Source organism: Notamacropus eugenii, chromosome 1 (genome assembly GCF_028372415.1).
Source record: "Notamacropus eugenii isolate mMacEug1 chromosome 1, mMacEug1.pri_v2, whole genome shotgun sequence".
Classification (NCBI taxonomy): domain Eukaryota; kingdom Metazoa; phylum Chordata; class Mammalia; order Diprotodontia; family Macropodidae; genus Notamacropus; species Notamacropus eugenii.
The window spans coordinates 363183105-363205896 of record NC_092872.1 but is presented as its reverse complement, the minus strand read 5'-3'; the positions used below and the strand labels follow the sequence as shown (position 1 = coordinate 363205896).

Genomic DNA, 22792 nt, shown 5'->3' with positions numbered 1-22792 from the left:
TAAAACTGAAAACAAAGTTTTCTCGATCCTCCCACAGCCCGCCCCCCAAATAACCCAGCCAACCAGTTTTTTCGCAGGAAAATCTTTATTCTCCCTTGTTACGTATCACTGGCTTCCAATCCTGACCGACGGGCACCTGGGACCGCCAATCGACGTAAAAATAGGTTATCAATAGGCGAAAGAAAAACGGCGGAGCGTGGTGGAAGGCGTAGAGACTGTACACCATCTCTTATCCCCGCCCCCCGCCAGGGGCCCAGTGAAATGATTGGTCATTTCCAAGGACTGACAGGTAAACTTCTTCTAATCCACATTTGTTCTCAAATCTTTGACCAATGGAGCCACAGCTGGGGGGCGGGACAAGGAGGCGCGGGTGCTGGGACCGAGGAACGGTTCCCTAGTTCTGGGTCGGGAGGACGTGTGGCTGCGGGAGATGAGCGGGTCTTTAGGCCGAGTGTCTGTAGCTCTGCTCCAGTTGGGGCGCGGCTTCCTCCTGCGGGGTCCGGCACTGCGGACTCAGAGCTCGGGCCCCGGGGGGTCGGGCTCGGCCTCCAGGGAGCATCTTGATGCTCTCGTGAAGAAGGACAAAGTGGTGGTGTTCTTAAAGGGGACCCCCCAGGAGCCCCAGTGCGGCTTCAGCAACGCCGTGGTGCAGATCCTGCGGCTGCACGGCGTCTCCAACTACGCGGCCTACAACGTGCTGGACGATCCCGACCTCCGTCAAGGTCAGGCGGGATCGAAGGGTCGCGAGCGGGGCCCGAGCTGCTGGGAGCCAGGCCCCTTCCTCCTCGCCTCGGGTTCCTCGCGCTCACGGGACATTGATAAGCTTCTGGAATGAGGGTGGGGGAGGAGAAAAGGGGGTGCCCGGGTCCAGCACTGCCGGGGGAGGGGGCGGGGCGGTGTCCGAGACCGCAGCTTCCCGCAGTCTGGCGGCTACCAGGTGATTGGCATGAATGCCGCCTGTTGTTGACGGTGGTATCGATCCGAGGTCTCTGGGACCTTCCCGACTTCCTAACTTGGTGCTGCCTCCATGCTGAGCAGGCCTCCCTAGGGAGCCCGGCCCGGGCCCTCGGCCCTGAGGCTGGATTTTCTGGAGCGAAGTCCAGAGGCGGCCTCCGACGCTTGGCTGCGTCCGTGTTCTCCTCTGTGAACTGGGATAATAACAGCACCTGCCTCGGGGGTTGTTTTTCGGACCAAATGAGATAATAATTGTAAAGTGCTTAGTAAGCTCTATGTAGAATACTGGTTGTCACTATTATTATTACCACTACTGTTGTTACTGTTAAGCACTGGGAAAGATTTTTTTTTTAAAAAGCTAGAGGAAGTGTACTGTTGTGGAGCTTACAATTTCGTGTTCCATCAGTCTTTTACTTTAAGTTCCATTAAGACTTGCCCTAGGTCTGTTATTTGTCATGAACATCGTGTATGACCTACTAGCATTAATGTAGTTACACTAGAAAAGCAGAAGTTTCATGAAGTTATGGTTGTGGTCTCAGGATATCTAACAATACAGTTGAGCTTATATCCCACTGAGAGTCGAAACATAAACAGAAAAGTAAATGGTAGGGGGGTCCAGGCAAGCTTCTTGGAGAAAGATAAAATATGGATTAATGGAAATGAAGAGGGAATTTATTCCAGCATGGGAGATAACTTGTGGAAAAAATGTTGAATTTTGAGTGGACCTGGGCTCAAACCTCAAATTTACTCCTTATAACATAATAAAACTTTGGCAAGTCACTTAACCCCTCTGGACCTTAGTTCCTTGTGAAGGACCTGACAGGCCTTTCAACTCTTCTTCCAGCCTTAAATCTGTGATTCTGTAGAAGCTCAGAATGCTGAGTTCAGGAAAGAACTAGTTAATGTTCAGTTTGCCTAGAATGAAGACTATATAAAGGAGAACTCTGAAATAAAACTGGAAAGCTCTGTTACTTTCTACTTGAATTCATCTCACACAGTCTGTTATCAGATTTTGGCGTTTCAGCCTTCACTGCATCTCTTCTCTATGTCTGCTTTTTTTCAGACAGTTGCCATGTAGTGCAGGCCCTCATCACCTGGACTACTACAATATCCTGTTGGTTTGTTTCTCTCCTTCAGGTCTTCCCATATTGCCCTGCACCCCCATAACTCCAGTGGCTCTCTCTTTTACCTCCAGGATTCAGATAAAAATACTCTGTTTGCCTTTTAAAGCCCTTCACAACTTAGCCCCCTCTTAACTTCCCAATCTTCTTACACTTTACGCCTTTCCATGTGCTGTTGTGATCTAGGAACACCAACCTTCTTGCTGTTTCTCAGCTATGACAGTCTCCCTCCCAACTGTGTAGCTTTTCTCTTGCTGTCCCCCATGCCTCACGTACTTTTCCTCCTTATTTCCACATTCTGACTTCCTTCAAGATTCTGATTCTTCCTCACTGCCTACAAAATATCTCCTTTCCTTAAAATACCCTCAATTGATCTTACTGTGCTTGGCTGAAGTGCTTGCTTGAGAAAAGTGCTCCTTGAGAAAGCTGTCTGCACTAAACAACTCTACTTCCTTTCCTCTCACTTGATTCATTCAGCTTAAACTACTCCATTGATTTCTTATTTACCAAATCTAAATACATTTTTGAAATCCTTATTCTTCTTAACTTCTCTGTAGCATTTGACACTTGATCATCTACAAGATTCTCCCCTTTATTGCATTACTTTTTCCTGGTTCTCCTACTCATCTGAACATTCTCTCTTAGTCTCCTTTTCTGGATTTTCATCTACAGACACTAGACTCTGTGAGGATAGTTCTCAACCTTTTTGATTTCAGGACTTCCCAAAGAACTTTTATGTGGGTTGAATCTGTTGATATTTACAATATTCTAAATTAAACTTTCCTGATATTATTAAAATAGCTCTGACCTTGTGGACACCCTGATGTGTGTGTGAAGCATTTTATAAACCTTAAAGCACTACTGTGTTCATAACAGAACTTATCTTTACCCCTAAACCCTCCCTTCTTGAACTTTGCCATTACTGTTGAAAACACCACTATTCTGCCAATAAGTCAATCTTGCAACATAGTTAATTGATTGAGTACTTCATCACTTCTGACCTGGATTATTGAAATAACCTTCTAATTGGTCTCCCTGCCTCAAGTTTCTCCCTTCCAGTCCATCTTCTACACTGCTTCCAAAGTGATTTTCTTAAAGTTTAGTTCTGTCTTTGTCCAGCACACCCTTCTCCATCCCCATTCCTCAGTAAACTCCATTGGTTTCCTTTTTGCCTCTAGTATCAAATATAAATTTACCTTGCATTTAAAGCTCTTTACAACTTGGCCCCACGCTATCTTTCCTGTCCCCTCCACATATTCCACTGTACAGCTACAATGGCTTGCTTACTATTGCTCACACATTACACTGTCTCCCATGTTCCAGCTTTTTGCACCCCATGCCTGGATTGCTGTCCCTTCTCATCGCTGTCTTTTTGTTTTCCTGGCTTCCTTTAAGACTCAAATCCCACCTTTTACAGGAAGCCTTTCCTGATTTTCCAGCTGCTATATTGCTTTCCCCTCTGAGATTACTTTTTATCTACTACATATATGTATTTACTTATATACATGTATAAAATATACCCAATACATAATACACATATATGTATATATCTGTTATCTGTCTTATCTATCCTAGTTATTTTTACATGCTGTCTTCTCCATTTGAATGTGAGTTTCTAGAGGGAAGGGATTATTTTTTACCAGCACTCAGCATGGTGCCTGGTGTATTCTGATGCTTAATAAATGCTTGTTGACCTATTGGAGCACAGTTTTTGGCAAAGCTGAACAAGTTTTGGATATTGGCCCAGTGATGGATTGTATGAGGACCAAGCTAGCTAAGATATTAATTAAACTGACATATTACCATATAGAGAACACTTATATAAACTATCCCATTTGAGCCTCACAGTAAACGTAGTTTAAGTACTATCCCCATTTTACAGATAAAGAAACTAAGGCTTAGAGAAGTAAAGTGACATGCAGAAGATCACATAGATAATAAGTGGTAGAGTTAAGATCTGAGCTTACATATGACTCCAAATCCATTACTACAAACTGTACCATAACAGTTAGTTCAGAAGTGGCTCACCACCAGAAGATCAGTATTCAGGCAGTAGAATTTTTTTGCCTTCAGCGTCTGATGAAACATTTTCCAAAAGCATGGAAGGGTTTTGACATGTCTGTGATGAGAGTGCCCAAATCCAGGAAACTTCAGGTGTTGAAAGTTCTCCAAACTTGTAAATTGCTAAGGTCTAGAACAGGGGTGGGGAAGCTGCCATCCTAAGGCCATATGTGGCCCAGGTCCTCAAGTGTGGCCTTTTGACTGAATCCAAACTTCATAGAACAACTCCTTTTGGATTTGGATTCAGTCAAAGGGCCATACGTGGTTTTAAGGCTTGGTCTAGAAGAAAGAATAGCTCGTTTTTTCCTGTTTTTAATGAGTTAGTCTATGCCAGTGTAATTTGATAATCTCAGTTTGTTAGATTTTGATTTAGTTTTGAAAGATATTTAAGTAAATAAACTCATTTATACTTCACTTTCAGGCCTCAATGTCCCTCTCCAGTTTTAGACAGCAGTACTTATTTCCCTAGATTATTTGCTAAGTGTAATAATCAGTATCCCGTTACTGGCTATTTGTGTGTGCCGTGCTATGTTCTTATTGTCCTTTCAAGCTTTTCTTTATTGCATATAATTATCACTTCTTGTGATTAATACTTGGTGTCATGAGAAATATTTATGAATAGAATAAAATATATATTTTTTCATTAGATTTTTCCAACTATTCTATGGCTTTCAGGAATATCTGAAGAAAGACCTATTCAAGGCAGATATACTCAAAAAGTACTTCACCTGAACATAACTTTTAGAAATTTCTTAAGATTTCTTTAAGTCCTTAAGTGTGTCCTTACAGAATTATTCTTATAATCTCTACCTATTAATTGATTAAGACTCTTTTTAGATGTCACTTGTGCAGTCTATGAGGAAAATAAATGTACCATAAGAGGAATTTTAGGCATGTTTTTAAAATTTTCTCTCCTTTTTTTTCCTGATTACAGAATCTCTAGGGACCTCAGAGATCAACCTGTACATGGAAAAAAGGTTCCTTCTACAACATCCCCAACAAATAATCATCTCACCTTTGCTCAAAGACTTCTTGCAAGGGGAATCCCCTATCTTCTAGGGCAGTTCATTCCACTTGGGATAGTTCTAATTGCCTTACATTGTGAGAAGATCTACCTTTCTGTTAACTTTTACCCATTGATCCTCTTGCTATATTTTTGTACCGTGCAGAGACTTGAAGACAGCTCCCATGTCCTACTGGTCTTGATTAGGAAAATCTAAATTGGAATCCAACTCTATTTATGTTCCTAGGCAAATCATTTAACCTCTCTTTGCTTTAGTTTTCTTTTCTATAAAATGAAGGGTTAGGTTTGATGGCCTCTGGCCCTCAATATATAACCCTATGTTCCCCATAAGGCTTATGCTCTCTAGCCTAATCATTCCCAGATTCTTCAGCCTAGCCTCATTTAGCATGATCTCAGGGCCTTCACTGTTTTGGTTGTCCCACTTTAGATAAGTTCTCCAGCTTATCAGTGGCTTTCCTAAAATGTGCTGACCAGAATGGAGCACAGGACTTCAGATGTGATCTAGCTTGAGCAGACATTGCAGTCAATCTAAGATTGCAGTTGCATTTGAGGCTGCCATGTTAATCCTGTTGACTGGTGTTATGGTTGCAGTCCACTAAAATTTCATGGTCTTTTTCAGATGAATTGCTATCTAGATATATTACCCCATTGTGATGTTGAAAGTTACTGAGGCGAAAAAAAAAACTTGTTTAAAACTGATAAATATTTAGGTGAATGGTACATAAGGATGTAAGTGATTGACTAATGATCTCCCTGGTCCCATGATCTGTTTCTGACCGTAAGTCCGAAAATTATCTTCCATTGCGTTGATCTTACTGTTTCTCTACCTTATCTCCCCTGCTTGTTACTCACAGGTTTTTCTAGCTGTTGTAGAACAGCTCTATTGCTCTTACTCAGAATTCTCTCTTCTTTGCCACCTTTATCATAATCCTATCCCTTTCATAATCATTTTAAACAAGCTGGATACTTTCCCATCTTCAGTGATTTCTACAATGAATTTAGGCTTCACTTCCATTTAGATTCGTAATTTGACCTACCTGACTCACAAGTTTGTAGATCAATAGATTTATTTTTCAAGCCATCAGCAAAAACTTTTCAATAAACATTTTATTTTTCTGATCTAATTAATGCTCATCAAATTAAGACCACATTGTCCAGTCATTGAATATTACCTTTGAATGTTACCTCTTTTTCTGGCTCATAACTAATTTTCATATGTGGACTACTACAGGTATGTGTCTGTTCTGTAATTATATGGAAATATTGACAGTCTTAATTGCTGTGATATTATTTTAAAAAATGGAGATGAGAGGAGGGGAGATTAACTGTTACATTATGAACTGTGGATAAAATATGATTTGCTTTTATTTTAAAGTTTAAACTTTGCTAACCAAACTCCCTTTTTACTTTTAGCACTCTTTAGGGGGAAAATAATTAGTTATTACCTTAACTTAGTCTAAATTCATCATACTTTCTTAAATGGGAAAAGAACATACTTTCGAGGAAGGGAACCCTGAAAATCCCCTTACCTGGGGTTGCTGATCAAAGTAAACATAAAATTGTATTCAGTATACCATATGTGAAAAGTAGTTAAGTCTTTTCCATCATGATAAGATATCAGCTGGTTGGCACCTTGAACAGCTATCAAGAACATGCCATAAAAAACTCTTTAAGACAACTGTTCTCATTGGTTTTTAGGCAAGATACACGTGGTGGTCACTATAGTTTGAAAAGAAAAGTCCTAATTTAAATTTGAATTTATTCTTAGAGGTAGTAAGGAATACCATGCAATCTGTAATTCCTTCCTCCCCACTAATTTGAAAATAGACAATTTCTAACTAGCCTTTCCTTTAGGTTAATTGTTTAGTAAGCCTTTGACTTTGGCTAGTAGGCTTAAACACTGTAAAAATGACTTAATGAAAGCAGCTTACTTTCCTACTCAGAAAAATGACTCTGAGGCAGGGTTACTTCCTGAAAATTGTAAGAAGCTAAATTAGTTGAGGATGAGCATTTGAGCTTTAAATAAATGATTATTTTCTAATATATGTCATTTTTAATAATGGATGGCTCCAAAAAGTCAAATGTTTCTCTTTAATGAACTATTTTTAGCTTCATTACTGCCATAAGTGTTATAAAGTTAAAAGGCATAGGGATGGTATATTTTAAAAATAAATTCTAGTAGATAGCTACCTGGAAAGAAATTATTCTTTTTCAGAAATAGAAAAACTAAGGGAAGTAGGACAAAGAACTCTTTATCATCTTTATGAACTTATGGAAACAGAACCTTTTTTTGGATTATTATGATCTCTCAAAAATGCCCATCATCACCATCACTTTTTTGTGTGCTTATTACTTTATTAGCTATGCATTTTTTTCTTCACAAATATAGACCAGGTTCTTTCCTGTGCAACAGATGATAGAGGAGTCAAGAGGCAAAAAGCAAAAAAAGTCATGGGCAGTGGGGGGCATGTTACAGAAGAATATGTATCAGAAATTTTATGCTCTTCTAAGCTCTATTTATACAATATCAAACTCTAGAGGTTGGAGTGGGGGGAAGGGGAGGAGTGATAAATTCCTTCGTCTAGAAACTTTTACCTATCATGTTTAGAGTTGCATCAAGACAGCTGCAGGCACTCTTTCCTAGGAACTTAGTGGTATGCTCTCAGTGCATGTAGCCTTTTGAGGCTTCTTAGAATTTGAAGGTCTGTTAGAGAAAGATAAAGCACTTGGAAGCCTTTCCTGTTACAGGAATTTATAGTAATCATGTTTTGAAAATGGCAATTTTTTAAAAAAGAAAAATATGTTGGGATGATTTACAATAAGAATTTCAGGCATTTTATTTTATATTTTTAATTTCTTGGAAGAAATTAAGTGTGAAACTTGAGTTTCTGTTACCATAACAAAGATCTAAGGACCAAACAATAAAGCTCTCATGCTTTATTTACTTAATGTGTTTTTCTTGTGGTATCCTTTTTAAAATACCTTTGGGTATCCTTTTTAAATATTTCAAAATGCCTGTCACCTGTTAGAATTAATGATGTTATTTTGTCATTTCTTTGATCAAATTGCACTTTTATCTGTGGCCAGTGCAGACTGATTTTGATATTTCTGTTCTGGATATGTTTACTGTGAAAATACACTTCATCTTTGATTTAGAAACTGGAGGGGAATAAAATGATAAGGCAAGGGGATTGGAATTTGCTATAGGAGAGTAATCTTTAACATTCTGGAAAGGCAACTTTTCCTGTCCTCGAAGAACCTGAGAACTGAAAAGGGCTTTAGCACCCATGCTTTGTATCCCATTGTAACATAACAGACAAGTAGTTAATCCAGCCTCTGCTTGAAGACTTCCAAGGAGGAGGAACCTAACACTTTTAGAAGCAGCCTGTTTCACTTTTTGATTAGCTCTTATTGTTGGGAAGTTTTTTCCTGACATCAAGCCTAAATTTGCCTCTTTGCAACCCATTCTTTTTGGTTTGGCCCTCTGGTAAAGCAGAACGAATTCACCAAATGACAATTCTTCGTATACTTGAAGACAGCTATCATGCTCCCCATGAGTCTTCTGTTTTCCAGGCAGTTCCTTAAATTAGTCTTCATATGGTTTGCATAGACACAAGGATCATTTTACCACCCTGGTTCTCCCCTTATAGTAAATACTCTAATGTCCTTAAACTGTGACTTCCATAATTGGACACAGCACTCTAGATGAAGTCTGATGATTGCAGAATATAGTGGGACCATCATCTCCCTCTTCCTGGAAATTGTGCTACTCTGAATGCAACCCAAGGTTGTATAAACTTTTTGTGTTACCATATCATATTGCTGACTTATATTGAGCACATAGTGCACTAAAACTCTCAGATCCTTTTTAGAATAGCTACTTCCTAACTGTTCCTCCCCCATTTTGTACTTGTGAAGTTGAATTTTTGTACCTAGGTGTAAGATTTTACATTTCTCTTGACTAATTTTCTTAGTAGATTTACCCCATTGCCCTACCTAAGGCATTAGGGTATTTTTGGATCCTGATTCTGTTGTCCATTGTGTTACCTATCCTTCCTAGCTTTGAATCATCTGCAGATTTGATGAGAATGTCATTGCTATATGGCTTTCTCCAAGTCATTAATAAACTGTTGAGCATCATAGGGGAAAGCACAGATTCCTAGGGTTCCTCATTGGAGACCTCCTGTCACATTGACATTGAGCCCCATTAACAACTACTCTTTGAATCTAATCCAACAAGTTCTAATAATCTTATCCATATATTCTTTCTGTGGGAGGAATATAAAATTAAAATCTTACTGTACTTATGCATAGTAGTATTCTCCTCATTTACTAGTTTAGTAACCCTGCCAAAAAATGAAGTACAGTTTGGTCTAGTATTACCTGTTCACTTTCCAATTATCTTTTTAATAATCCCTTCCAGAATTTTCTCAGAAATTGAAGTCTGGTTAATGGTGAATTGACAGTTTGCAGATATTGCCTTTTTTCCCCCTTATTCAAAATCCAGACCTGTAGTCCAGAGGTTCAGTCTTGTACCTCTCCCATTTTCCATGTTCTTTCAGACGTTACTGCCGTTAACTCAGTGATCGCATGTATCCAGTTTTCCATTCCCTAGCATGTAGTTCATTTGAAATGGGTGACTAATTGCATCAGGGTTAGCTAGGTGCTATCTTAGAGTCTCTTTCTAATTTATCTTGTGTATCAACTACCAGTTACTTGTGCTCTGTCATTTCCAGCATATAGTTTGTTCTTCTTAACAGAGAAAACAGAAATAAATCAGGAATTGAGCAGCTCTCTACTTTCTCTCTGTTGTCAATTATTGTTCCATCCACCCTAAGCAAAAATCCTATCCATTTTTAATCCTCTTTTCCCCCTCTATATATCTTTAAAAAAAAAAAAAAACAAAACCAGAAAGCTCTTGACTGTCCGTAATTTTGCTCACAAACCTTAGCTCACTTTGAGTTTTAGTACTCCTGACAATTTTAGAGGATGGACTAAGCCACACTGCATAATCATTCCAATGAACGTCCTGATTCCAATGAATCAACATTATTTTTTAAAATCTTTTGTCAGCAAGTTCCCTGTGTGTCACATTTGTCTCTTCAGACAAATGACATTTTTATCCTTACTGGAATTGTTTCAGTTTTTGATTTGAGGATTTCATTTTTGAACATCTCCTAGGCCTACTTCCTCTGTAGCATTTTGTCCATTGAATTCTGTCTTTTCTGTGAAACCTGTTTTCCAAAGTCTAGGGTTCATGTCATATGTGCTCTGACTTCCTTTATTAATCTATCATAAATTTGAAGAGGTAACCTTCCCAGCATTCCCATCATTTCTACCCCATCAGCTAGTATCTTCCAGTTAGTGGGAATCAAATCCACTGTAGAATTTATCTTTTTTTGTTCCTCTATCCATTGAAGAATGAAATTAATGCCATAAAATCAAATTAGAAAGTAGCTGTTCTACTTGGGGAAAAAAAGGCTGGGGGAGCTACAACAAATGTTTGGATAATTGAATTTATCTTAATACTACTATAAGCCTTGGCAGGCTTGCGGTATGCTTCCTGGATTTTCATTATTTCCCATTTGAGTCCAGGCAGCCTGTAGTTTATTTCATTGGTCAGTCACTTCTGTTTCTAGATTAAGAATATACTTATGGATTAGTTGTTGTACTCATCAGTGATGCTATTGATCTACCATCATGTGGATATGTGAGTTTGAGTTTTTTCCATTGGCAATAACCAGCTTCATACTATGTGGAATCTTTTATGAAATGAATTGATTAGATAGTTAGAGCTGTGGAAGTGAATTTTTCTCTCTCTAAAGTTAATTGGGCATAGGATTCAAATCTATACTTCATTAACACCATGCTGTGACCAATTATCCTAACTAGCCCTGAGTGAAATAGAACATCATGAAAAATTTAACTTTGGGGCTTTAGACTTAAAGAATATTGGAATTGGCAGATATGTGGGAAAACATTTAGTCAAATAACCTTTTTTTATAAATAAGGAAACAGAAAAGGGAAGTGACTTGTTGAAAGTCATATTACCCTGTATTATTTTTCAGCCAATGTTAAGAAACACGTTTTCTAAATGAAACGTAAGATTCTGTTATTATTCAAACCCTGACTGGCAGATGTAACCTTTATAAATCTGGTTTCTCAGAATAGACATGGAGTATATGGGTTCAGGTCACTGTGAAGTAAGGGTTGTATAAGTTGGGAGAAGGGAAAAAAGTCCTATCTTTCCAAAAGATTAATGGTTTATCTTTATTTCCTCTTCATCATAGGCATTAAAGACTATTCCAACTGGCCAACCATACCTCAGGTGTACCTTAATGGTGAATTTGTTGGTGGTTGTGACATCCTCCTCCAGATGCATCAGAATGGAGATCTAGTAGAAGAACTGAAAAAGTTGGGAATTCGCTCAGCACTTTTAGATGCAAATAAAGATAAAGATTCAAAATAAAAAGCCTGCAAGAATCCTCTTTAAGAAGAGTGCTCTGTGACTGGAAATGAAATCTTTTTAGTGTCAAAGACTGGTTACCAGAACAGCCTTACTGGTTTTTGTTCTCATTTTTATTAGGAAGGCAACTCTTTGTACTGACACTAAACAATATTGAAGTGATTTTAGTTTCTGTCTTGTGTTTTAGTCTATGGATATTCTGTTGTGAATTTAATTATAATTACTGTCCTGAGTAATTGAATATTATGTTTTGAGACAGATATAAAAAAAATCATTCTTTTATTGTCTTATACTCTTTGCCCAATGCAAGAGTAAACCAAAAGATTTTGAGTCATCTTAGTCAGTTATTTTCATTATTATTATTATTGATTCTAATGTATGTGTCACTATAAAATCCAAAGGAAACATTTTATGTAGCCCTTTTAAGGAAAATGATGGACAAGGTAAACAATTGATAACTGCTGTTTTTTTTTTAAGAAATAAAAAAAACTTCCAACATATGTAAAAGGTACTTTTTTTTGAAGCTTTCACAACTTTTTATTTATTGTATATTGTATATACTTTGATTTTAATAGTAAAAGTAAGTTCATCATTCTCAGTGTCCACATTGAATGAACTGTGGTTCCTAGGTAGAAATACCTCATTGAAAGTATTACTATTGCCCATAACTTTTAATATTTTCATTGATTCATAAAAGTAGGGTTGTGAAACTTAAAGGTTCACAAAGCACACTTTACATATATTATCTTTATTTGTTCCTAACAACAACCTTTTGAACCTTGGGTACTATAGTTATCATTAGGGCCATGTTAAAGTTGAGGAAAACAAGACTCAGGAATTGTGACTTGCCTATGGTCACACAGCTAGTCATAGGTTGGATTCAGACCCAGGACTCTACTTGATTCTATATCCAGTGTTATTTTCACTGTATCACACTACTTCTCAGAGTTTTCTCTCTTGTTTTCTTTTTTTTTAAAATAAATTTTATATGTATTTATATAAACATAAATATTCCTAGAGCAAGGCAAAATATCATTACTATTGGTGCTGATAAATGTTGGAAATATTGAGTGTTTTTAACCATTTCCTCAGGGATTGGTTGGACGGAACAATACGAAATCCATGATCAAACTTTATTAGATTAGTCAGACTCATTCATGTATTTGTAAATCATTAATCTGTAACATTGAAGTTAGAGTAGCAATATCAGTGAGAATCAATAAGTCTCTTTAAACAGTTCTCCATTCTGAAACCATGAAAGAAGATAGGTTCTCTGAAGAGAACCTTTTAGCCTTTGCTAAGAAATTAATTAGAATTTATCATATTAAGTAATTCATTTAACCGGGAAAAAGCACATTATAGCTATGTGTAGTTCATGAAAAATTATTCGTTATTGCTCATATAATTTAAGTAGGAAAAATATGAAGTGCAAAAATTTATAATGGAAGTGGAAGAGGGAACTGGGCATTTTTTTTGTTTTGTTTTAAATAATCCTCCACAAATCACTTAATCTCTTAGTGCTCTAGGCAACCCTTAAGACTAAGTTGCAGAGAAGGTTCCAACTTGCATTAGTAGAAGATATTTACTCATTGGAGAGTTCTATATACTAATGAAATCACAGGTCCAGACTTTATTTCTATCCCTTAAATTACAAGATAAACATAAAATATTGGGGTTCTGGGAAGCACTGGGACTTGCATACAGCTAAGGAGAAAGACCTATGTGAATGAAAAAGAATTCAGAAATAATTTCCAGAAGTAAATCAAGTAATTTTTAAGAAGGAAAAAGCAACGTTGAGAAAGTGCCCAATGAGCAAGTAGACTTGAATGAACTTTCAGATCTCTTAGCTGGTTTGGGAACTTATGTGGGTTTCCACAGGAGGGAAAATGTGACTAGCAGTTCAATGCTAGGACTCCATTTGGCAAATTCCAGTTGCACGAAGGAGAGCTATGTACTTAACTATAACTTGAACAAGAGGAGGAGCATAGAATAGATGGATAACAACTTTAACCTCCGCTTCCAAAAGGGGAATGGAAAGGAAAGGATGTGGTCAGGAATGCAAAAACTTAAGACTGGCAGGAATCACTTCAAAATGGGCTTGCAAGAGGCTGCCCCCTCCTTGATTCAGTGAATTCTTACACCAAGTTCCTACCACCCAAGTTGGATGGGACTTCTAGGTCCTCTGCCACTTTATGAGGTCAGCTCAGAGATTGTAATGCTAGTGAGATTAAAGATCTTCCCCACCCATTAATGGGCCTGCCCTTTAAGGGCAGTTTCATTAGGGGAGATTAATAGGAATGCCCTCACCTTTTGTTAATGAGGCGCTGGTACTCAGGGTTGTGATGCCCTCTGGCTCTGAATAATGTGTAAATACTCTGAGGTGAGGTTTTACTTACTGATTGGAAGTGTTTGGCCAGATGAGACTCTAAGCAGCTGCTTAGGATCCCTTTTGAAAACCCAGATGTTGGTGTTTCTCTCTACTGTATGTGTGGTCAGACAGTTATCTGTCTGTTGATCTGTCGGACATTTGGAAGCCCTTTCTGTTGATTTTGATTTCTCTGTATTTTCTCTGAAGTTCAGAGTGCTGACTTTTTTCCCTGAACTAAGTGAATGATGTATGTGCTTGATTAAAGTGATTGTTGAGCCCTCAAGTTGCTTTCCTTTTAGAAAAGCAGATCAAAGAACCTGTTATAACAGGCTCTCCTGTGTATGTTTTTGCTTTTACAGGGATGCAAAACAGGGCTAAGAGTTTTGGAGGAACAGATGCAGTTTTATCTGAGTGACTCAGAAGTTGAACATTTTCAGTATGGAAAAGGCACAGAAGATTCTAGAAAGAGAAAAGGGTGGCAACTCGGGAAAAGGGCATATGTAGAATAGAGAAGGCCTGTCTCAAAATAAGATTAAGCCAGAGAACCAGAGGCTGCTGTCGCTTATTCTCAGTTTGATGGGAATTTCAGTGTGAAAAGGGAAGGTCTAACCTTGACCTCAGGGTGTAAGTCAAATAGAAAGCATCTCTTCACCAAAAAAAGCTGGAGACTTTTGAATTATTTATGTATTATATTTCAATGAAAGTATGCCTGTTCTAAGTAAAGCTTTTCATCACAGAATGTTAATACAACTTCTGCAGTGATTCACATGTACATTTTATGTCAGGTACTGTGGAAGGAACATTGTGCCACAAAATCAAAAGGCCTGAGTTCAAGTCCAAGCTCTAATTAAATATCTGTATGACTTTGAGCAAATCCCTCTCTGGGTTTCAGTTTCCTTTGTAAAGTGAGTGCATTAACTCTTTCCCCCAAGATGACGCCAAAGGAGAAGAAGGAAGATGTTGTCCCTTTCAAGACAGAAGTCAAGTCCAAGACCTTGAAGGCCAAGAAGGCGGTGTTGAAGGGTGTCCATAGCCACAAAAAGAAGATCTGAACATCCCCACTTTCCAGTGACCCAAGACACTAAGACTTTGGAAGCAGCCCAAATACCCTTGGAAAAGTGCCCCTCAGAGAAAGAAACTTGATCACTATGACATCATTAAGTTTCCCTTGACCACCAAGTCTGCTATGAAGAAGATTGAAGACAACACCTTAGTCTTCGTTGTGGATGTTAAGGTGAACAGGCATCAGATCAAGCAGGTGACATGGCCAAGGTCAGCACGCTGATCTGGCCTGATGGAGAGAAGGTCCACTTCCATCTTGCTCCATACTATCATGCTTTAGATATTACTAACAAAACTGGAATCATTTAAGCTGTCCCACTCAACCTACAATAAAAAGTTTTCCAGGAAAAAAAAAAATGAGTACATGAGACTAGACTATTTCTGAGTTCCTCTCTAGATCTAATATCCTATAGTTCTATTGGGAAAGGTTTCTCAAAAGAACAGTTCGATTAAGAAAATTTTGCATCATACTTTGATTGCATTAATACACTAGGGAACTTAAAAATTCCAAGAATAACAGGATTAAAAAAAACAAAACTTGTTTTAGTATTTGGATTCCTAGGGTCCTTTTATAGGCCATTTAAAGCATCAAAATAGAAAATAGTTTAGATGTTATCTAAAGTAAGCATGAATGAGTTCTGCATGATTACAGTTCATTGGGATAATTAGAACGCTGTAATGTACACACAGTATTATCACATCATAATCCAATGTAAAAGACATTTTCTCTACAAGTTTAGTAGAGTACTTTATCTAAATTTTAATCTTAAAAACTGGGTTGGGATACTTATTCCCATGAGGAAACAGTGCCATTTAGGTTTCCTTTTCTGTCATTGACTTCACTGTCATAGGACATCAGTAAAAGAAACTTACAGAAAGACTACAGAAAGCTGGTGACGAATTATTAATGTTATCACAGAAGGCCCATACACCTGAGCTGAAGGAATCAGCAGTGGAACCATAAAGTGTTAAATTAGGTGTTAAGGGTTTTTCCTATAACCTCACCATAATGTATAAACAAATTATTGATAAATTATTTGAGAGGCTTGTGGGTTTTTTAGCATTGGCTAAAGGCAGATGACATAGAAATACCCTTAGGTCTTTGTATGAAAATGACTTACTCCAGTACGGAGGCTGGTGGTCTAATGTAGAAGCAGAAGACTAAATTAGAGGGTTGAGGATTCTAAGGAAGAGGGAGGGAATAAGCATTTATATAGTACCTACTATGTGTCAGGTAGCATGCTAAGCTCTTTATGAATATCTCATTTGATACTCACAGCTCTGAGGAAGGTGCTGTGACATTTTACAGTTGAGGAAATTGAGGCAAACAGATTAAATGATTTGTGTAGGGTGACAGCTATCAAGCATCTGAACTAAGGTATTCCTGATTCCTGTCCCAGAGCTTTATCCACTGTGACACACCTAGCTGTCACTCTTGGAACTGCTAAGTCATAAAAGTGCCAGGAGATATTAGTTATCACAAGGATGTCCTGCACATATTTCATACTGCTATTATACCATGTCCACTCTTTTCAGGGAGTTTTGTGTATTTGTGGAAGACTAAGAATGATTGCACCAACTATTCTTACTTTCACTTTAGTAAATTCTTTTGCTAATAGCCATTTAAGCCTACTGGTTGATTGTTGGTGGTGGCTCATGAATGGTGGTGGCTCATGGATGAGGGCTAGAAGCCCAGGGCTTCAGGGATACTTACCTATACAACCCTGAGTGTAAGGAGTAGTTAGCCCTCTAGGGACCCCAACCTTTCAATGTGAGTTGGGTAAGTGAGCCCTATATGGGATGTTACATTATAAAATACATAAGGTCAGTTTACTAGTTTGTTTCTAAAATTCTGGTCAGGTAGAATTAAACTGAAGGCAATGAAGGCGGAATGGTTTGGTGCTATGTTGGGCAAAAGCAGTTACTCTGCTTTAGATATTTTCCACCCTTGCTTCTAATTATGGTCAAGATAAAATTCATATTCCTTTCCCTAGAATTCCTAGTATGCCTAGTATGCCTAGTATGCCTTATACTGGCTCCAACCCTATTGTTTTGGTTTTTAATTTTTTTTTGTTGTGAACGTCACAATTATCAACAAACAAATAGAAAAAAAGCAACTGTGAATTCCTTCAGAATTCTGATCAAAGGAGTGTTGGCTTCATTACTTTCATGAAACCAATCTTTCCAAACATTTCTCATTACTCTCCAACACAAACTCTCCACTATATCTAGGATGCTCTCCTCACTGAATTCCTCTAATATGCCTTGACTATTTCATAGAATCACTGTATTTAGAGTTAGTGGGAACTTTGGGGGTCACTAATTCAGTTCCTTTGTTTTATCTTTTAGGCTCACTAAATTTGTTTTATAAATCAAAACATTCCTTACAAAAGAGCATTATATTCTCCTGCTCTGAATGGATACCAGGGGCACATGCACTGTTAATACTCTCTGTCCTCTTCACCCCTTCTCCCCCCTCATTCCCCCACCAAAATTAGGAATTTTTTTTCTACCACTAAAAGTGAATAAAAATAAAATTCATTCTGCTGCTGTTTTAAAATTTCATTATTAGTTTTACCTGCACCTCTCCTCTAGTTTCTAATAAACTAAAACATTACATTATGTTAACATCAAAAACAGAAACAAGATTCTTAAAAAGATGCTGAACTCCCTTCGCTAGTTCCTCACTAGTCATCGAAAAACTTTCCAGAATATTGCTTTACATTGTTTTGCAGTAAAGAATGTGCATTCTGTATCATGTGATCCTGTATTTAAAAAAAATTCCACAATAGTCATGTTGTGAAAGAAGAATCAGAACAAAAGAGAAAAACCACTAGAAAGAAAAAAAAATATGCTTCAATCTGCATCCAGACACCATATTTCTTTCTCTGGATGTAGACAGCATTTTAAAATATGATTTATTTTTTGTTTTCAACATTCACTTCCATAAGATTTTGAGTTTTAAATTTTCTCCCCTTCCCTTTCCCCCACCCCAAGGCAGTATGCAATCTGATATAGGTTTTACTTACATATTCAGATTAAACATTTTCATATTAGTCATGGTATAAAGAAGAATTAAAACTAATGGGAGCAACCACGAGAAAGAAACAAAACAACACAGCAAAAGAAAATGAGAACAAATAGTATGAGTCTTTTGGAATTGTCTTAGATCCTTGCATTACTGAGAAGACCTAAGTCTATCAAAGTCAGTCATTGCCCAATGTGACTGTTACTGCGTGCAATGTTCTCTTGGTTCTCATTTGACTTGGCATCAGTTGATATAAATCTTTCCAGGTTTTTCTGAAGTCCATTTGCTCATCATTTCTTATAGCGCAATAGTATTCCATTATATTCATATACTACAATTTGTTCAGCCATTCCCCAATTGATGGACATTCCCTCAATTTCCACTTCTTTGCCACCACAAAAAGAGTTGTTATAAATATTTTTGTACAGGTGGGTCCTTTTCCTATTTTTATGATCTCTTTGGGATACAGACCTAGAAGTGATATTGCTAGGTCAAAGGGTATGCACATTTTTATAGACCTTTGGGCACAGTTCGAAATTGCTCTCCAGAATGGTTGGATCAGTTCACAGCTTGTGGATAGCATTATCTATCATGAGACATTTGGAATTGTCTTAGATCATTTTATTACTGAGAAGAGCTAGTCTATAAAAGTTGACCATAGCACAGTGTTTCTGTTAGTAGGTACAAATGTTTTGGTTCTACTCACTTCACTCAACATCAGTTCATGTACGTCTTTCCAGGTTTTTCTGAAATCTGCCTGCTCATGATTTCTTATAAGACAATAGTATTCTATTACATTACAAGTCACAACTTGTTTAGCCATTCCTCAATTGATGGGCATCCCCTCAGTTTCCAATTCTTTGCCACCACAAAAAGAGCTGTTATAAATATTTTTGTACATGTGATTCCATTTCTCTTTTTTATGATCTTTTAGGATACAGTCTTAGTAGTGGTAGGTACGTACAGTTTTATAGCCCTTTGGGTATAGTTCCAAATTGTTTTCCAGAATGATTTGCTGTTGTATTCTTGTAAGTTGTTATCAGATCCTCAGATCCTTCCAAAGGTTTGTGAATTTCAACTGAAGGTCTGAACTCATGATGTATTTGATTCTCTGAACATATTTTCTGATAACAGACTCAGCCATGTCTTTGGGAATAGCAATTTGTGTGGTAACAATGGGTTCACCAAAATCACCATATGAGCCACAAGCCCCTACATAGGAATATCCATATCTAGAAGCGCCTGCAAACTCTTGGTACTAAACCTGTGGTCTGTATACCACTTGCCATTTGGATGGATTCCATGTATCTATTGCGGAGTCCTAGGTCTGTAGCAGTTAGCCCCCCAACATATACTGAGAGACCCACTTAAATAGGTTCTTAGATCTGCATTCATAAAAGGAAAGCAACAATCACTTTTATTAAGCACATGCATCATTCCTTGAGCCAAGTACATATATCATTCAGTTATTTCAGGGAGTCAGAACCCTGAATTTCAAAGAAAATACAGAGAAATCAAAAGATCAACAGATATGGCTTCCTCTATCTGAATTCAACAGACAGTTCCAAATGTCTGACCATAATTACCTGAGAGGGAAGCATGACATCTGGGTTTTCAAAGCTGAGAGACTCCTTTAGCAGCTTCCCAGAGTCCTCATATGGTTAAACAAACACACCTAGTCAGTAAGCCCCAAAGTAATCAACAGACATGGCTTCCTCTGCCTGACCATAATTCAACAGGCAGGTACAGCTGTCTGAGAGAGAAGCACAACATCTGGGTTCTCAAAGGTTGGGGGGCCTCCTTTAGCAGCTTCCCAGAGTCCTCTTCTGGCACTCTAAACTCCTTACTAAAAACAAAGCCCCAAAGTAAAATCTCACCCTCAGAATATTTATACCATTTTTTTAGAACTAGAGGGTCTCACAGCTCTTTGACCCAGTGCCTCAATAGAAAACAAAAGGTACTTGGGACCCTCCTACAAAATAACTTCCCTAATCAAGCTTCCCATAATGGGCAGGCCCATCAATGGATGGGAAAGATCTTTAATCACATTAAAATAATTAACAATACAAATACATACACTGTTTCTAGTTAAAGAAACCATTGTTTCTGTCCTTTACTCCCTGTGAAGACTCTTGACTGATAAAGGCAAGATTCAGTCAGAGGCACTTGATTATACAAGAACAGCAAAAGATCCTATTTTGATTGCAATCCCAAGGTCTCAGCACTAAAAACAACTATACCATAGTAACACTCTCCAGATCTTCCTCTTCTGTCTTAAACCATAAAATCTCATCTTCTTAGAAAGTGGGGATGGTACAGAATGAGGAAGATTGGGAGCCCTGTTAACACCCCTGCCATTAGGCCTAGGAGGAGGTGATAGGAATCCTCTATGAGGGCTTATATCGAAATCTCTTTTAGATGAAGGTAGAGGATGTCCACCAAGACCTGTGGACATTCAATCAAAGTTTCCTCTTCCCTGAGTGAGAAATCCTATAGATTCATTAAAGAATATCTTTATGAAACCACTGAAGATATAATTTTCATCATAGAAATTGGTATCCTAGGGTTCAAATATATGATCAAGAATGATCTTTGTGCACCCCACAAACTTATCAAATTTTTCACCAATAAGAAAAAGTCTCTTAGCAGAATGCATTCATGGAAAAGCTTGATTGAAAGGTATGGATGGTTTTTTTCATGTTCCTGTATTTCATTTTTTATGGCTGCAAATGTAAGGGGATTATCTAATATTTGTTAATTGTTTAGTAGAACTATTTTTTAAGTCCTCTCCTTGGTGTAAAAAAAAAAATAACTGCACACATAGAACTTGGAGAGATAGGATTAGAAAGCAATTCATGTGTAAAAGGCCTGGGGACTTCAGTGGATTTCAAGCTCAGTATCAGTCAGGAATATAATATGCCAGCTAAGGAAGCTAATGAGATTTTATACTGAATTAGTAATAATAATAGCTGACATTTATACAATACTGTAAGGTATACAAATCACTTTCTACGTATTATCTTGTTTGATCTGATCTTCATAATAATCCTGTGAGACCAGTACTATTATTGCCCTTCTTTTACAGAGGAGGGATCAGAGAAGAGATTAAGTGACTTGCTGGTGGCCCCACAATGTATGAGGCAAGATGAAAGTTTCTTGAATCCTTGTCCAGCACTTTCTCTACTGCATCATGAAACTGAGTAGGAAAAGTCATTGTTATATGATCAGGAATTTTAGAGCTAGAAAGCAGCCTTAGAAGCCAGCTAGTAAATCCCTTCATTTTTCTATTGAGGAAACTAAGACTCTGAGAAATTAAGACTTGCACCTCCCTGAACATCCTTATCTCAACTCCCACAGATGAGAGGGATCCCAGAGCAAGATCCTTCCCAAAGGTATATCTTCCCCCTTGTAATAGCAATTATATAATAGCAAAGATCTTTCTCATTCATTAATAGGCCCATGTGAACTGCTTAAATCACCTAGAAGCCTAAGTCACATGTGTTGGGAGGAGCTTGCTGAACAGGTAGAACAGGAAGGGTAGAGCAGAACTGGGAGGAATTGAGTGAGGGAGGTTGGGGCAGAGAAAAGAGGTCATGACAAGGCTCAGGTTCATGAGTATTTGCTTATGAGAAGGACCCAGAAGAGGGGGAGAGGTTTGGGAATGGCTTTGACCCCTCCAGAGATCATGTTTATTGACTTCTTGGCTACCATGATGAATTTAGCTTTCTGGTTCTGTGGCTTGGCTTTCTGGTGTCTAAATAAATGTTTTTCTTTTGCATTCTACAAGGAGGGTCTTTTATACTTTGTGATTGAGAACTATGCTGGCATGTTCATAGTCACCACCAGTGTTGTGAATATTGTCTTGGCAATATACCCCTCTATCAGGTTCTAGGATGTAGCCCTGAGTGAGGGGCTGGGGCGGGGAGGGGGTGTCTTTCTTGGACAGCATTGGCTTGAGACACCATTCCAATATGTTCTATCTAATATTAAACACCAGCACCCCAGTTTCAGTTAGTCAATGTCAATTAGCTTTTATAAATTGATATTTACAGAGAAAATATAGGAAGGACAAAACTACAAGTATTTCACTTCCAACACCTGGATGCAAACCCTACCCTATTTCATCTTGTTCGCTAAGTAAGGTGAGTTTCAGCTTAATTTAGCTGCTACCAACATTTGTTCCACCAAATTCACTTTCAGATGAGGGATAGCTGATTATTGAATCACTGCCACTTCCTCTTGACCGCCATCAATTCCACCTATATTAGGTCAAGCAGATCACTTGTATCTTTCCTGTTCATGCATGGCTACAAAATCCAGCATAGGGCCTAGCTTCTGAACTTTCTAAGCATACATAGTCATAGCTGTCTTTGAAACTGTTTTACCTAAAACCAGGAAAAATAAACACAAAAGAAATAAAAACAGCAGGGTGGACACACAGTATAGGTTCCAGTGGAGAGAGGAAAGACCTGAGATCTTTCATCTCCCTGTTGAAGGGTGACAGCAGCCTCATTTGAATAGAGCCTGGCAGGAAAAAGGAGAAAGAGACATGCTTTGGTTGGTTAGTGCCATTTGAATTCACTCTAGTTCTCAGTAACTAATCAAGTTCATCTTTTCATCATATACTTAGCAGACTGGAACCAAGTACAGAATTGTGATATGTCTATGGATGCTCCAGATCAGGGAGCAAGGTCTTCCATTACACATC

General features: G+C 38.0%; 1 protein-coding gene across 1 annotated transcript; it reads left to right on the top strand.

Annotated features, from left to right (window-relative positions):
* The first annotated feature begins 337 nt into the window (after positions 1–337).
* Positions 338–12126, top strand: GLRX5 (glutaredoxin 5). The gene is made up of 2 exons (XM_072630317.1): positions 338–722; positions 11451–12126. The coding sequence occupies exons 1-2, from the start codon at positions 431–433 to the stop codon at positions 11627–11629; spliced, it is 471 nt and encodes a 156-aa protein (XP_072486418.1). The 5' UTR covers positions 338–430; the 3' UTR covers positions 11630–12126.
* The last annotated feature ends 10666 nt before the right edge of the window (positions 12127–22792 follow it).

Coding starts and splice junctions, on each gene's coding strand:
- GLRX5 (XM_072630317.1), top strand. CDS start 431: ATGAGCGGGTCTTTAGGCCGAGTGTCTGTAGCTCTGCTCCAGTTGGGG. Junction 723..11,450: donor CGATCCCGACCTCCGTCAAG/GTCAGGCGGGAT, acceptor TCTTCATCATAG/GCATTAAAGACTATTCCAAC.